Source organism: Neomonachus schauinslandi, chromosome 12 (genome assembly GCF_002201575.2).
Source record: "Neomonachus schauinslandi chromosome 12, ASM220157v2, whole genome shotgun sequence".
NCBI classification, from domain to species: Eukaryota; Metazoa; Chordata; class Mammalia; order Carnivora; family Phocidae; genus Neomonachus; species Neomonachus schauinslandi.
Genome location: NC_058414.1, coordinates 14,643,662 through 14,658,974, shown reverse-complemented (window position 1 = coordinate 14,658,974; position 15,313 = coordinate 14,643,662). Strand labels below are relative to the sequence as shown.

The 15,313-nt window shown below is 43.8% G+C and overlaps 1 protein-coding gene across 2 annotated transcripts in view; it reads right to left on the bottom strand.

Moving 5' to 3' along the window:
- The window catches only part of AMPH (amphiphysin), a 299,854-nt gene extending 299,512 nt beyond the window's left edge, over positions 1-342 (bottom strand). For both annotated transcript variants that reach the window (XM_021703692.1, XM_021703694.1), the window contains exon 1: positions 192-342. In XM_021703692.1, coding sequence (XP_021559367.1) covers positions 192-260 — 69 coding nt within the window. In that variant the 5' untranslated portion in view covers positions 261-342. The remainder of the gene's footprint in view (positions 1-191) is intronic.
- Positions 343-15,313: the final 14,971 nt, after the last annotated feature.

Sequence of the window (15,313 nt, the reverse complement as noted above, 5' to 3'; positions counted from 1 at the left end):
TGGCGCTCCTCCGCTGCTCCTCGCGCCCCGGCGCTCCCGCCTCCCCGCCCGCGGCCGCCTCGCTGCAGCCGCCACGGCGCCGGGCAGGGCGTCCCTGCGTCCCCCGGCCCCGGCCCGGCCTCCGCCGCTCCCCCAGCCCTCTCGGCCCTCGCCGCCGCGCCCCCGCCACCTGCCCCGCCGCCCGCTCTGACCTTTTCCTGCGCGCGGTTGAGTCGCTTCTGCACGTTCTTGGCGAAAATGCCCGTCTTGATGTCGGCCATGGCTGCGGGTCCGGGAGCCTGCGAGGAGCGGAGCAGGCGGCGGGCCGGCGGCGGCGAGGACTAGCGGGAGAGGAGGAGGAGGAGGTGGAGGAGGAGCGGGAGAGGAGGAGGAGCGGGAGGGGCGGCGAGGAGCAGCGGAGGAGCGCCAGGAGGGGTGAGGGAGGGGCGCAGCGCGGGGACCGGCTTAAAGCGACAGCGCGGAGGCGGGGCGCGCGGGGCCTGGCGGCGATACGGGGCTGGGCGGCGAGAAAAAGAGAGGGAAGGAGCCCCAAGTCAAAATGCCCAGGGAGGGCGCACAGTGGTGGAAGAGGAGGTCGGGAGGAGAAAGGGGACGACGCCAAGCAGCAGTCCCAGGGCCCTGAGGCAGCTCCGCGGTTCTTTCAAGGCAGAGTTTGTGTTGGGGGAGGCTGAGGGGCCCCATTCTTTCCGGCAAAAAAAGAAAAAGAGGCGCGGGGGCGGGGCGGAGTGGTGGGGAAGCCAGCATTGGAGGTGCTCTGACGGGGGGGGGGGGGGTGGGCTCGTCCAGAGAGTGCACCCCTCCCCATCTGTGTGTTCCAGAAAGCCGGGCCTCAGTCCTGCCCTTGGGAGGCTCACACCAACGGAGGAAAGGGGGCTGGGAAACCAAGTCAATTCAGGGGTTAGAGCTGCAGTAGAGAGGGAACCAAGGCGCACACTGGTTCAAACTTTAAGACGAGATTTGGGGTCTGAGGTAGGGAGGTTGTATGTTGAGAAGGGTCAGTCCCTTTAAGCTAGATGCTGTGCTTTGGTGATCTGTGTAATTCGTGCCCGGAGCCCATACTCCAGCATCGACATTTACTTCCCCAGAGTGTTGCCTGGCAGAATCAGGTCCTTTACCGCCTCGCTTCAACATTGTAAGACCTGGGCCTCTTAACCTGTTGCTTCGTGCAAACCTTCTGGCAACCTTAACAGGGATTCACCTCCTCAGTACGCTGATCAGAAGCAAGAATAATAGGGAGGGCGCCTGGGTGGCTCAGTTGGTTAAGCGACTGCCTTCGGCTCAGGTCATGATCCTGGAGTCCCGGGATCGAGTCCCGCATCGGGCTCCCTGCTCGGCAGGGAGCCTGCTTCTCCCTCTGACCCTTCCCCCTCTCATGTGCTCTCTGTCTCTCTCATTCTGTCTCAAATAAATAAATAAAATCTTTAAAAAAAAAAAAAAAAAAAGAATAATAGGGATACCTTTGTCGTATACCTCACCCAGAGCTCTTGAAGACCCTGGCCAATAGCGGAACTATCCATACTCCGTTCTCTCTGAGACTGTGAAGGTGAAGGTGGCCCAGCAAGCAGGTCAGAGGTGAATCAGGCACCTGAATCCTGTGAATTCAAATGAGCATCCCACTGCACCTGTGGAGTAGACTGTCCCATGTGTAGCCCCCACCCCCATGAACTACCCCTTGATACTCCTTACGAAGTACCCTCACCTTGATACTACAGTGGCACTGTGACTGGTTTTTGCAGTAAGATACGGTGGAAGGACACTGGAAGGACACTGTGCCAGTTGCAGCCTAAGCCTTGAGAAGCCAGGCAGGCCTGGCACTCTCGGGAGCCCTGTGCCACTCTGTAGAATGTTTAGCTACCCTGATGTGAAAAGCCCTTTAGAGAGGCCACGTGGAAATGGGAAACCCCAGCCTCCGGCTGACCTGCTGCCTAAAGGCAGCCACGCAAACAATCATCAGTAACACCAGAAGAACCGCCCAGCTGATCCCGGCAGAGGGCAGAGCGGTGAGTAAACAAAAGGAGAGTGGTTTTAAGCCACTCACTTTTGCAATGGTTTATTACTGAAATACCCCTTCTATTCACTTGGCTCTTATTTCCTTAGGATGACTGGTCATCCCAGTTTGCCTGGGATGAGCCAGCAAGTCCTGGGTAAACCTGCACAAGTCGGTCACCCTACTTCCAACATCCCAAGTAAACAGGAGTTTACTTCAGAGGGAGGTAAAGAGAATATTCCTCTCTTGGTCAGCATTCCATAGAAAAGACTGCCCAGAAGCCAGGAATTGAATCAGCATTCTAAAACAGGGGGCTTCAGAACCTCGGCTGTGCCCTGAGATCTTGCCATGAGGATACAAGCCGCAGAATGCTGGAACACGCCAGAAGGTTCTGGAGCACATCAGTCCATGGTCCTTTTCATACTATGAGCCCCAGAGCCCCCTCTGCTCCCATGCAGGGCCTGGCTATAGCTTCCCTTGCAGACTTCACTACCCTCTTTCTAACAAGCAGGGTACAGAGTTCCAAGCAGTAGGTTTACTTTCCCTCTGGTTACTTAGGGCCCAAGCCATGGTGCCCTCTGCACCAGCCTTTGTCCCTCCTTGTAGTTATTCCCCCACCAATTTTTGGCACACAGCAAATATCTTTTGAACTAAAATTACAAATGGCTAACATTTCTCATCATTCAGATGCCTAAATCTAGGTCTGTGATATGTGGATGGAAATAGGAAGCTTGTCATTTCTTGATAATTCTATTTGGAATACATGCTGAGCATGTTACAGAGTTGTTATGCACAAACTTATCAAATCATTTCCCTCCAGCTGAGAGGTAAAATGGCATCCATTTTCAGGTTGTCACATGGGTCATTCTAGCCAGCCTGGAAAATTGAGGAAGCACTTTAGCTGCTACTTAGTAGGTTCTTTGTAAATATTTGTTGGAAAAAAAAATGCATGTGTACATGAGACTAGATACTGAGCATCCATCCTTAGCTATTTATTCTCCTATGCTGCTGGAATGAGTATAAAAAGGGACCCAACAACAATGATTTTTAAATATTGTTATGCCATACAGTAGAGGCTTTTTTCATACCAAATCTTATGCAGGACCCAAATATAATAATCAGACCCCTCGCTGGTTGTGGAGGGTGTGGGGTACCCAGAGCCCCACCCATTAGGCTACCCTTTATTCCCTGCATCTGTCTCTAAGGAAGATCTTCAGCCCTGACATGAACAGACATTTTTCCAAAGAAGACATCCAAATGGCCAACAGACACATGAAAAAGTGCTCAACATCGTTCGGCATCAGGGAAATCCAAATCAAAACCTCAATGAGATATCACCTCACATCAGTCAGAATGGCTAAAATTAACAAGTCAGGAAACGACAGATGTCGGCGGGGATGCGGAGAAAGGGGAACCCTCCTACACTGTTGGTGGGAATGCAAGCTGGTGCAACCACTCTGGAAAACAGTATGGAGGTTCCTCAAAAAGTTGAAAATAGAGCTACCATACGATCCAGCAATTGCACTACTGGGTATTTACCCCAAAGATACAAATGTAGGGATCTGAAGGGGTACTTGCACCCTGATGTTTATAGCAGCAATGTCCACAATAGCCAAACTGTGGAAAGAGCCAAGATGTCCATCGACAGATGAATGGATAAAGAAGATGTGGTATATATATATATACGTGTGTATATATACACACGTATATATATATATGTGTGTATATATATATACTGGAATATTATGCAGCCATCAAAAAGAATGAGATCTTGCCATTTGCAACGACGTGGATGGAACTGGAGGGCGTTATGCTGAGCGAAATAGGTCAATCAGAGAAAGACATGTATCATATGACCTCACTGATATGAGGAATTCTTAAGCTCCGGAAACAAACAGGGTTGCTGGAGTGGTGGGGTGTGGGAGGGATGGGCTGGCTGGGGGATAGACATTGGGGAGGGTATAGACTATGGTGAGCACTGTGAATTGTGCAAGACTGTTGAATCACAGATCTGTACCTCTGAAACAAATAATACAATATATGTTAAAAAAAAAAAGAAGAAGAAGAAGAAGAAGAAGATAGCAGGAGGGGAAGAATGAAGGGGGGGAAATTGGAGGGAGAGATGAACCATGAGGGATGATGGACTCTGAAAAACAAACTGCAGGTTCTAGAGGGGAGGGGGGTGGGAGGATGGGTTAGCCTGGTGATGGGTATTAAAGAGGGCACGTTCTGCATGGAGCACTGGGTGTTATACACAAACAATGAATCGTGGAACACTACATCAAAAGTAATGATGTAATGTATGATGATTAACATAACAATAAAAAATTTAAAAAAAAAAAAAAGAAGAAGAAGATCTTCAGCCCTGCGGACCTCCCTGCACTCAGCAGAAGTCCACGGACAAGTGATCTCAGAAGCACCTTCCACCTCCAGAGTTGTAGGAGCCTCGATTTTGTGTGCGTTTCCTTCATCCCCAACACCACTGGGCCCACCTGCCAGCATTCCTTGCTTGCTTATGTTTCTTCCTCCTAGTTCCCACCCAGTTTTCTCCTCAGTCAAGGAAAAATGTGGCTCGTGACATTCCATGTAGATTGCACCATGAATGAGAAATAACCCCAATTTTTTCCCATGTTGAGGACAAGCTTAGGTGTCAAGTTATATTTAACATTTATTCAGGTAAGTTTCACAGAAAATATCATGACTCCAACTCCGGATCTTCATCTAAGCAGGCAGAATTCCTGAATTATTTTTAATTCCAGTTTACTTTCTTTCCTCCTAAATTGCACTTCAGATTGGTTGATAAGTCAAAAATGTGAATTATGATCGGTTTTGATAATTTGGAATAGGCCCAGAATTACTATTGTGTTATCACAGAACTCATTTTCTGTGTGTTTTAATGGCACAGAGCTTTATCCTTGCCTATCTTTATATTTTGTAAGTCCAATTAGACCCTTAAGGAAGGAGATTTTTAAATCTGTTTTTAAATGTGTTTTGATCTTTGCAAGCACTTATAAGGGTTGTGATACATGCTACATATTCTAATTAGCCACAAATTCTTTGTGCTACTGTATCTAATGAAGGAGGCATTTCCTTTAAACATTTGGTGGAGCCTAAGTGGAATTTTGGCCCCAACCAAATCAGGAGTAGTTGTTACACTTACCTCTTTGTTCAAAGACTCAGAGGCAATTTAATTTTCTCTCACAAACGTTAAACTAGTAGTGAAAAGAGGATGTTCTGTAAAAAGATACATATTTTGACCAATTATCTTGTACATTTCAAGTGAAAACATTCAAGTGCGGATTCATAGTCAACTCTTCAAATTAGGCCAACTATTTACATTTCAGTCCCACATACATTTTTACTAAATTTTGCCTGTATGACTGCCCTCTTCTATTCCTAATTTAACCAGGTGTAAAAATGACAACCTCCTCACTACATTAATATTGCATCACTAATGCATCCTAAAATACTAAATAGGAGGCAAGAGCTTTGTTTTTCATAGACAGAGTCATTGGCCACTAAGAAAAACAGTGACGTTGTATTAAATTGCCTAATAACTGTAACGTGTTTTGACACCGTGTTTAATGCTTTTTTGCAAAGTAGATGCAAAATAACTCCCATATCCCAAATGGCTAGAATATCACTTAATAGCTTACAAGCCAATCGAGAGGTCAGAGAGCAAAACAAAATGGAAATTCTAATTAGCTACAGCTCTTTGTGAAGAAGGGGACAAGTTCCTGCAAATATTTTAAGCTATTTTCTATCCACGAATAAGCTATAAAAATTCCATGTACAAGGTGGGTATGAGCACATTTGTCTGGGTGACCAAGAGCACCATCCTAATAGCTTCAAGAGCTGGATTATTTTATCAGGAATTTTTCAGCTTGGACAACCCCAGCTTTGTAGCCATGATGTACTTTAAAACCTCTTAACAAATACTTAATTTTATCATATATTGGCAGAAACCTTTTTGGTTCAAGGAACTTATTTTTGGTTAAATTTGCCCGTATTTGTATTTTAGAAGAATATAGCTATCCAGATGTGCTGCCTTTGTGTGGTTGCTCCCCCATCCTTACCACCCCGTCACCCCCTGCACTTCTGTCGCCAAGGTGGCTTCTAGAGCTGGGGCCACCAGCACAGTAGAGGTCCTACCTTGGACCATAATTGTCCTTGGATCCCCATATTGTCCACAGTGTCCCTCCACTGCAAGCCTGCACTTCAGCCAAAGCCCCTGCCTAAGGAGGCCAATCCAGGGTCATGATATGATTTTATGTGCAAGAAGCCTCCCAAACATCAGCCTGCCTTCTCCCTTACAGTAGAGCCTCCTATCTCTCCAGAAACCACATGACCTTTTACCTGTTCTCACGGCTCAAAATCCCCTCACTCCACCTCTCTTCTCTAAAGACCCCCAACATGTTGCTGTTTCAAGCCACCTCCAAGGAATCAGGCAGGTTGGGTGGGGATGGTAGAAATAGTTCCTGAAAGTAATCTTTCAGTGTTACAGCTATTGTTCAGCATTATCGGGCTTAAACAGGCTTCGGTGAGCTAGTCTAAGACACAATAGGTCATGGGTTGAATTGAGTCTCTGCAATATTTTGATTTATAATAAGAAATATTATGTTTAGTCCTTGTCCCTGTTCCTGGCACAGAGCTCCTAAAACCCTCGGAATTTCCCAAGTGGTTAGAGCAAAAAAGGTATCTGGTTATTCAAAAGCAAACCCCTTTCAACCACACCTTAATGTGTGTTAATGAGGTGGCTTTGGGACAACTATGAGGATGAAGGCTGGTTGTCAGGGTACCCATGTGATTAGAGGGTTGGAACTTTCAAACCCACCCCCCACAATCTCCCCTCCTAGGTTGAGTTCAGTCACCTATGGCCAATGCTTTAATAATTCATACCTATGTAATGAAGCCTCCATAAAAATCCAAAGGACTAGATCCAGAGAGTTTCTGGGTTGGAGAACACATGGAGATACTAGGAAAGAGGCAGGCTTGGAGGGGCATGGAAGCTCCACATCCCTTCCCACACACTTTGCTTTATGCATTTCTTCCATCTGGCTATTCCTGTGTTATAGCCTTTTATAATAAACCAGCAGTCTAGTAAATAAAATATTCTTCTGAGTTCTGTGAGATGTTCTAACAAATTGTTTGAACCCAAGAAGAGGGATGTGGGAACCTGATTGATAATCAGTTGGTCAGAAGCACAGGAGACAATCTGGACTTGCAGTTGGGTGTCTGAAATGGGGGGGGGGGGTGAAGTCTTGTGGGACTGAGCCCTTAATCTGTGAGATTTGATGGTAATTCCAGGTAGATGGTGTCAGGACAGCACTGAATTATAGGACACCCAGAGGTATTACAGAATTGTGTGGTATGGGAACACCTGAGCCCGCCCCCCTATCTGGTGGCCAGAAGTATTGAGAGTAGAGAAGAAACACACAGGAGGAATTTTTTCTTTACAATTCCCACAAGAGATGAAATCATAATCCTGTGAATATGACCTTATTTGGAAATAGGGTCTTGACAGTTGCAATTAAGCTGTAAATTAAGATGAGGTCCTACTGGAGTTGGGTGGACCCTCAATCCAATATAACTGGTGTTGCAGGGTTTTTTTCTCACAGAGTTGAAGAATGAGTTGAAGAATGAATCTTGTGGACAAAAGGATGAAACGAAGTGAAAGTTTATTGAAAGAGAAGGTGAGCACAGGAAGAAAAAAAAGCTCTCTAGAGGGAGAGGGGTCCTGAATGGACTGCCACTGAGGGCTTTTATGGTCTGTCTTTATAGAAAACTGACCAGGGAACTCGGTGAATATCTTGTCTATAACATTTAAGACAAACAAGGTGGATTTGTGGATATTATGAAAATGTCTCATCTATACTCAGAACAAACAAGGTGGATTTTTTATGTTCCCTTCTCTCTGGTTAATATCTTGTCTATAACGTTTCTCCACACCTGGGATTTTCTGGGAGCCTGGTTACTAGCCCTCTACCTGTGTCTCCCTACCTAGCCTCACCTGTCCCTTACTCATTGTTATAAAGAAAGGAGAAGTGATACAGACAGAGAGGCCACGGGCAGACAGACAGAAGGAAGTTGGAAGCAGAGATTAAAATAATGCACCCACATGCCAGGAACGCCAGGGATTGCCAGCAACCACAGAAGCCGGGAGACAGAGCATGGCCCTGCTCACACCTTGGTGGGGACTTCTAGCCTCCAAACTGAGAGAACACATTTCTCTGCTTTCAAGGCCCAGGTTGTGTTACTTTGTTACAGCAGGCCTGGGAAACAGAAGACAGAATCCAGCCTCTCTCTTCCTAACAGTGTGCATCCGGGGGAAAAAATGTATCCCCCAGTCCAAGTAACTGACAAACAGATTTCCAAAAACAAGATTTTCATTAGTTGGAACAGTCTGTGTTCATCTGTTGCTTTCTTCTGAAACAATGTATTTTTATAAGTGTATGATTTGTCCTTATTTTCCTGCTTAATTTAGTAGAGAAGGCAGGAGCTTTTGAGGGAGCCCATTGCAGGTGGGGTTCTCCGGAAGCAGAGGCTGAGGTTCAGGTGTAAGCCGACTAGAGCATTGAACTGTGAGAGGCAAGCGGAGGAAGCGGGTTTTGCAGAGGAGAAAGTCCAGTGGCCAGGCAGGCCTGACGAAACCTTGACCAATCTGGGAGGGGGTCTGTCATGACCATTGCCGATAGTCCCCATCTGGTTAACGAGGGCTGGGCCATTACACCCCTGCCTACCAGTCCCTGAAGAGAGTGGCCCTAGGACGGGTATGAACTGGGGCCAGGAAGCTCCCTGCCCAGGGACTGGGCTCCCACAGACAGGGGCAGCAAGCCTTCTCGAAGGGGGATCCAGGCAGCAGACCCCACTCCTGCTCTCTGTGCTTCAGGTGTAGAGCTCCTCACACAGATGAGGTACATGTTCTTCAGTCTCTGCAAAATAACATTTTCTGTTCCTTCAACTTTCCATGTTTTCATGCCCCCTGCCTACACTGAGGTGTTTCTGAAGGTGCCTTACTACTATCTTGGTCATCCTCCTTGAAGCCCAGATGTTTACATTTAAACACAGTTCATTTGTCCCTAACTGATGAAGTCACAGTCCTCTGTGTTGTCAGGTTTCTCCACAATATAGTTACTATTTTCCCACTTGTAATAAATAAGAAACTTGTAGGTAGATACTTGGAGACCATGCAAATGTCCTGTCTGTTGTCAAACTCTCCCTCTCCCAAGTTGGCAAGCATGACAATTCTTGCCTAAATCTGTCTTTACTAAGGTGATTTTTCAATGGTGATTCTCTAATTCCATCCATTCTACTGTGTTTATTAACCAGCATTCTACCCTGTGGAAGAACTGTCCCTTTCTTCCCACGTATTTATTAATTTATTATCTTTTGTCACTATGGACTCATGGATTCATGATTTATTCACTCTATTATTGTTCTTATTCCCCTTAATGACCAAATTATCCCAGACTTGACCAGTGAAAGGTCTTTCATTTTTTCTTAACATATCCTCATCATTCTTCTGACACTTCCTTATTTTCCAGCACAATAAGATATTCCAGGCTCATCTCATATTTGTATTTTCCCTGCTCCAGCCTCTGAGTAAGCCATTTCTCCATAAACTTCTGGTTCATTTCTGTGGAGAATTGTATTTAGAAATGAATGTCTGGGCTCAGGCTCTGCTCATTGCCACTGAGTGTCGGAATATCATTGAAATAATGAATTTATACCAATGCCTCTAATTTGGATCCAACCTAAGTTTTTGCTTGCCTTCCCCCCATTCCATATTTCTTATCTGTGTCTCCTATCTTCCATATTGCTCTGGCTCCCAAAAACCTCACTATGGTCCCTCATTTCCCAATTCTGCAATACCCACCAAATAGTTTTGCCATGCTTATATCACTACAACAAATAAACCTGCTGAAAAGAGTCAAAATTTGTTTACCTTATTTTTCTTTGGATTGAAGTCAAGGTGCTATGTTCAAAACTTATTTGGGGTAATGCATAAAGACAGACATACAGACCAATGGAATAGAAGAGAGAGCCCAGAAATAAACCTTCACATATATGGTCATATGATTTTCAAGTAGAGTGCCAAAGCCATACAATGAAGAAAGGACATTCTTTTCAACAAACGGTACTGGGAAAACTGGGTATTGATGTGCAAAAAAATGAAGTTGGACTCTTTCCTTATACTATATACAAAGTGGATCAAAGACCTAAATGCAAGACCTAAAAGTAGAACACTCTTATGAGAAAATATAAGAAGAAAGCATTGTGATATTGGATTTGGCAATGATTTCTTGGATATCTCACTAAAATCATGAACAACAAAATTACATAGGTAAGTAAACTAAATGCTTTTGTGCATCAAAAGAAACAACAGAGTCAAAAGGCAGACCATGGAATCAGAGAAAATATTTGTTTACTGTATATCTGATAAGGGATTAATATCCAGAACATATAAGGAACTACAAATCAAGAACAAAAACAACCTGATTAAAAATGGACAAAATGCTTGAATAGACATTTCTCCAAAGAAGATATACCCATGGCCAATAAGCACGTGAAAAGATGTTCAGTATCACTCATCATCAGGAAAATGTAAATCAAAACCACATTGAAATACCACTTTATACCCATTAGGATGGGTATACTATCAAAAATAGAAAATAATTGTTGGCAAGGATGTGGAGAAATTGGAACCCTTGTGCACTGTTGGTGGGAATGTAAAATGGTTCAGCCTCTGTTGAAAATATGTGGTACTTCTTCAAAAAATTAATAATAGAATTACTGTATGACCCAGCAGGTCCACTTCTGGATATATATCCCACTTCCAATTAAAGAAGGTCTCAAAAAGATACTTGTACACCCATGTTCATGGCAGCATTATTTGTAATAGACAAGAGGTAGAAGCAACTCTAGTGTCCGTTGACTAATGGATAAACAAATATGGTGCATGCATACAACAAAGTTTTATTCAGACTTCTAAAAGAAGGAAATGCTGATATGTGCTACAACATGGATAAATCTTGAGGATATATGCCAAGTAAAACAAGCCTTTCACAAAACAACAAATACCATATATTATTCCACTTATATGAAGTACCTAGAGTAGTCAAATTTCAAAGAGACAGAAAACAGAACAATGGTGCCAGGGCACCTGGGTAGCTCAGTGGGTTAAGCATCTGACTCTTAATTTGGGCTCAGGTCATGATCTCAAGTTGTGAGATCAAGCCCCACGTGGAGCTCCGCAATGAGTGTGGATCCTGCTTAAGATTCTCTCCCTCCCTCTCCTTCTGCTGTTCCCCCTGGCTCACGTGTGCACCAGCATGCTTGCTCTCCCTCTCTCTCTCTAAAAACAAACAAATAAAAAAAAAAAAAGAAAATAGAACAGTGGTGCCTATGACTGGGGGCAGTGGGGAGTTGCTGTTTAATAGGTACAGAGTTTCAGTTTTGCAAGATGAAGAGAGTTCCGCAGGTGGATAGTGGTAATGATTGCACAACAATATGGATGTACTTAATGTGACAGAACTACACACTTAAAAATGGTTAAAATGATAAATTGTATGCTATGTATATTTTACCACAACAAAAAATGAAAACTTCCTCAGGCAAATCACTTTATTCATTGGAAATGGTTAGGCACATTTGTTACTGTTTTCATTTAGTTTGATATTTTCTCTCATTCTTGTTAATGTTATTAGACAAGTGGAACATTAATATGAATTCAGAAGTCAGAATTGTATAGAAAGGTATACTCAGGAAAGGGTCACTCCTTTCCCTATTCCTACAACCCCTTCATCTCCATCACTATGGGTGACCAATTTCATTAGTTTTTGTATTATCATTCTTGTATTTATTTTTTCAAAATTATACAGATATAGGAGCACCTGGGTGACTCAGTCAGTTAAGCATCTGCCTTCTGCTCAGTTCATGATCCTGGGGTCCTGGGATTAAGCTCAGAGGCAGACTCCCTGCTCAGCGGGGAGTCTGCTTCTCCCTCTCCCTCTGCCCCCCCCAACACATGCTCTCTCTCTCAATAAAAAATAAAATCTTTTTAAAAAAATTATACAGATATAAATATACAGATTTAAATTTTCTTCTACTTCTTATAAAAAAGGTAGCATACTACATATATTCTTTTGCATTTTTCACTTAATATATATTCTCAAAATTATTCCTTTTCAGTTCATAGAAATTTTCCTCATTTTTCTTACCAGTTTATACTACTCCATAGTATGTATTTGCCACAGATTATTTAACCAATTGTTGTCCTGATTTATCTTGATGCTCAGATTATCCCAGACTTAGCTAGTGAAAACAGTCTCCTACAATTGAGCATTTGAGTAATCTGCAATATTTTATTACAAATAGTGATGCAATGAATAACTTTTGCGTATGTATTTTCATGTTGTTCAAAGTGTATCTTCAGGATAAATTCCTAGAAGTGAAATCTAAAAGTCAAAGAATACATACATACGTAGTTTTGTTCAGTATTGTCAAATTATTTTCCATGGGATAATTTTTTTTTTCATTCCAATCAGCAAGGCATAAAAGTGCCTGTTTCCCCACAGTCTTGCTAATTTTATCAAGCCTTTGGATTTTTGTCAATCTGAAGGCTGAGGAAAAAAACTGAAGGAATTATAAAGCTGAAACAAATGAAAGATTATTTCCCAAATATCTCTCTAAGGTTAAGATGAGAGATTATGAAATTTGTGTCTCTAATTCCAATATCTGGGTCATCTGCATCTGTAGGTCTGATTCTACCAATGTGTTTTTTTTAATCTAGATTATAGAGCATGTGTCTTACACTTTTATGACAGACATTGCATATAAAAGAGTAGACATTGAAGCAAATAATCTTTTCCCCCAAATGGTATACCCTTTTTTGTTAGGCAGCTAAGGTAAAAGGCTGATTCCTTTGGTTATACTAGGAGTTAAGCTGGATGGGGGATTATTAGCAGCTTCAGATAGTTTCAGTTTACCTCTGGTCCTCTTGAGAATGAAGTCAGCCCCCTCCCTCCAGCAGGGCCTTGCAAGCGATTCACCAGAATACTTTAAAACCTTTAGATTTCTCTTTGCTTTCCAGCTTCTTATACTACTGAGAGACTGACGTCTTTGATCTCATCAGGAGTTGAGCCAGTGGTAGCTGGGGGTTAGATTTTAGTTATCTTTAGTTATCTTCTAGTTTCAAGTGTTTTGAGGTAGTGTCAGGCCCCTTCAGCCTGTAACACAGGCACAGTGAGGCTAAGAGATATCTCTGTCTTAGCTCCATCACCAGCCACCACTAACTCAGAAAAAGCAGGAGAGAATTGTTGAGTGTAGAGGGCTGGTTTTACATGTGGGACTTGCATTGGTTTTCTATAGTTACTATAACAAATTACCATAGACTTGGTGTCTTAAAACAGCACAAGTGTATTACCTTATGTTTCTGTAGATCAGAAGTCTGACACAGATTTCAATGCACTAAGATCAAAGTGTCAGCTGGGTTCATCCCTTTCTGGAGGCTCTAGGAGAGAATAAAATTCCTTGTCTTTTCCAGCTTCTAGAATTACATTCCTTGGCTTACGGCCTCTTTCTCCATCCCAGGAGTCAGCAATTTCAATCCCAATCCTTCTGTTCTCACACTGCCATCTGTCTGGTTCTTTTTTCCAACTCCCTCTTTTACTTTTAAGGACACTTGTAATTACATTGAGTGCATTCAAATAATCCAGGGTCATCTCTCCATCTTAAAGTCAGCTGGCTAGTGACCTCAATTCCATTGGCTGTCTTAACGCCCCTTTGCCATGTAACCTGACATATTCACAGATTCTGGGGATTAGGATGTGGATGTCTTTGCGGAGCCACTAACTGCCAACCCTGGGTCTTTTGCAGATTCCATTCTATCACGCCAGCTCACATTAAAGAGTCAGCTGATCTCTTCTTGTGGAAAAGTCACTTTGACAGTGGCCAACATGGTCCACTACACATGCCACACACTAGATTCTCAGGGAAGCAGACTAAGGGAGCTCAGTGTATAGGCTGTTTACAGGAAGTGCCCCTTGGGATCAGTACCTATGAAAGGAAGTGTGTTTGTTTCCTGGGGCTGCCATTACAAATTTCCACAAACTGGGTGACTTATAACAATGGAAATTTATTCTCTCATGTTTCTGGAGAGCCGAAGTCTGAAATCAAGGTGTTGGTAGGGTTGTGCTGCCATGTTAGGCACTAGAGGAGATTCTATTCCTTGCCTCTTCCAGCTTCTAGTGACAACCGACATTCTTCGTCCTGTAGCTGTTCACTCCAGTCTCTGCCTCCATCTGCACATGGCCTTCTCCCCCTCTCTTCTCTGCATTCTCCCCTCCATCTCTCTGATAAGGACACCATCCATTAGATTTAGAGCCCACCCAGATAATCCAGATGAACTCATCTTGAATCCTTGCCTTAGTATATCTGCAAAGATCCTTTTTACAAATAGGTTAGCATTCAGGTTCTGGGGCTCAGGCAGTGGACAGATCTTTGGGGGTACCACAGGTTAGGAAGCATGAATGGACACTGGAGGAAGTTGAGCTACAATACATGTCCAGCAGCCTCAGCAAACCACACGGAAAGCTCTGGAACTGCAATGGTCCATCAGATTTCTCCTGCATTGTGCAGAAATGTTCAGACATTTATACTCATACCTCAAGCAGTCACAAAATGTGGGCTGCCCCTGGAATGGTATGGTGAATCTCTATAACTGAGGCAATCCCTAAAAGGCTGGCTGCACTTCCAGCAGTGGCGGCAACAGTCCTTCTTTTAAAGGGAATCTGGATATCACATCTCCTTGTGTATCACAGTGTAGCCTTGTGTGGCTCAGCTGCACTTCTTATGCATTTGGGGAGTAGCTCTTCTGACCTTGTGTCATGATAATAACACCCACTAGTCTTCTGCCCCCGCTTCTATTGTTCCAGAGCCTTGTCTTCCCCATTGCTATCATGGCCTAGTTCTACTTCCCCTGAGTCCTGGCCTGCAGAGGAGGCCACCAGTGAGTTTCTTAGTAATGTCACTGCATTCTTGATGACCATGGTACGTGATGGGTCTCCCAGGCCTTCCCATCAAACGTGATTATCTGTTGAGTTTTTTGGCCTTACATAGTCTATCCACTCCAGCACGCGCACTTTCCTGAGTCCTTTAATCCCTTCCCCCACTGCCTACCACAGTAGTTCTGGTTTTTATTTTCCCTCACTTAGACCATTACTTTTTTCATGCTTCTAGGAGCCAGGTTGGAGTCCTTGCCAGGGTGTTAAACTCTGTATCTTGGGAGAGTTCAATTTATAAACTTTTCCCTATCCAATCTTAAGT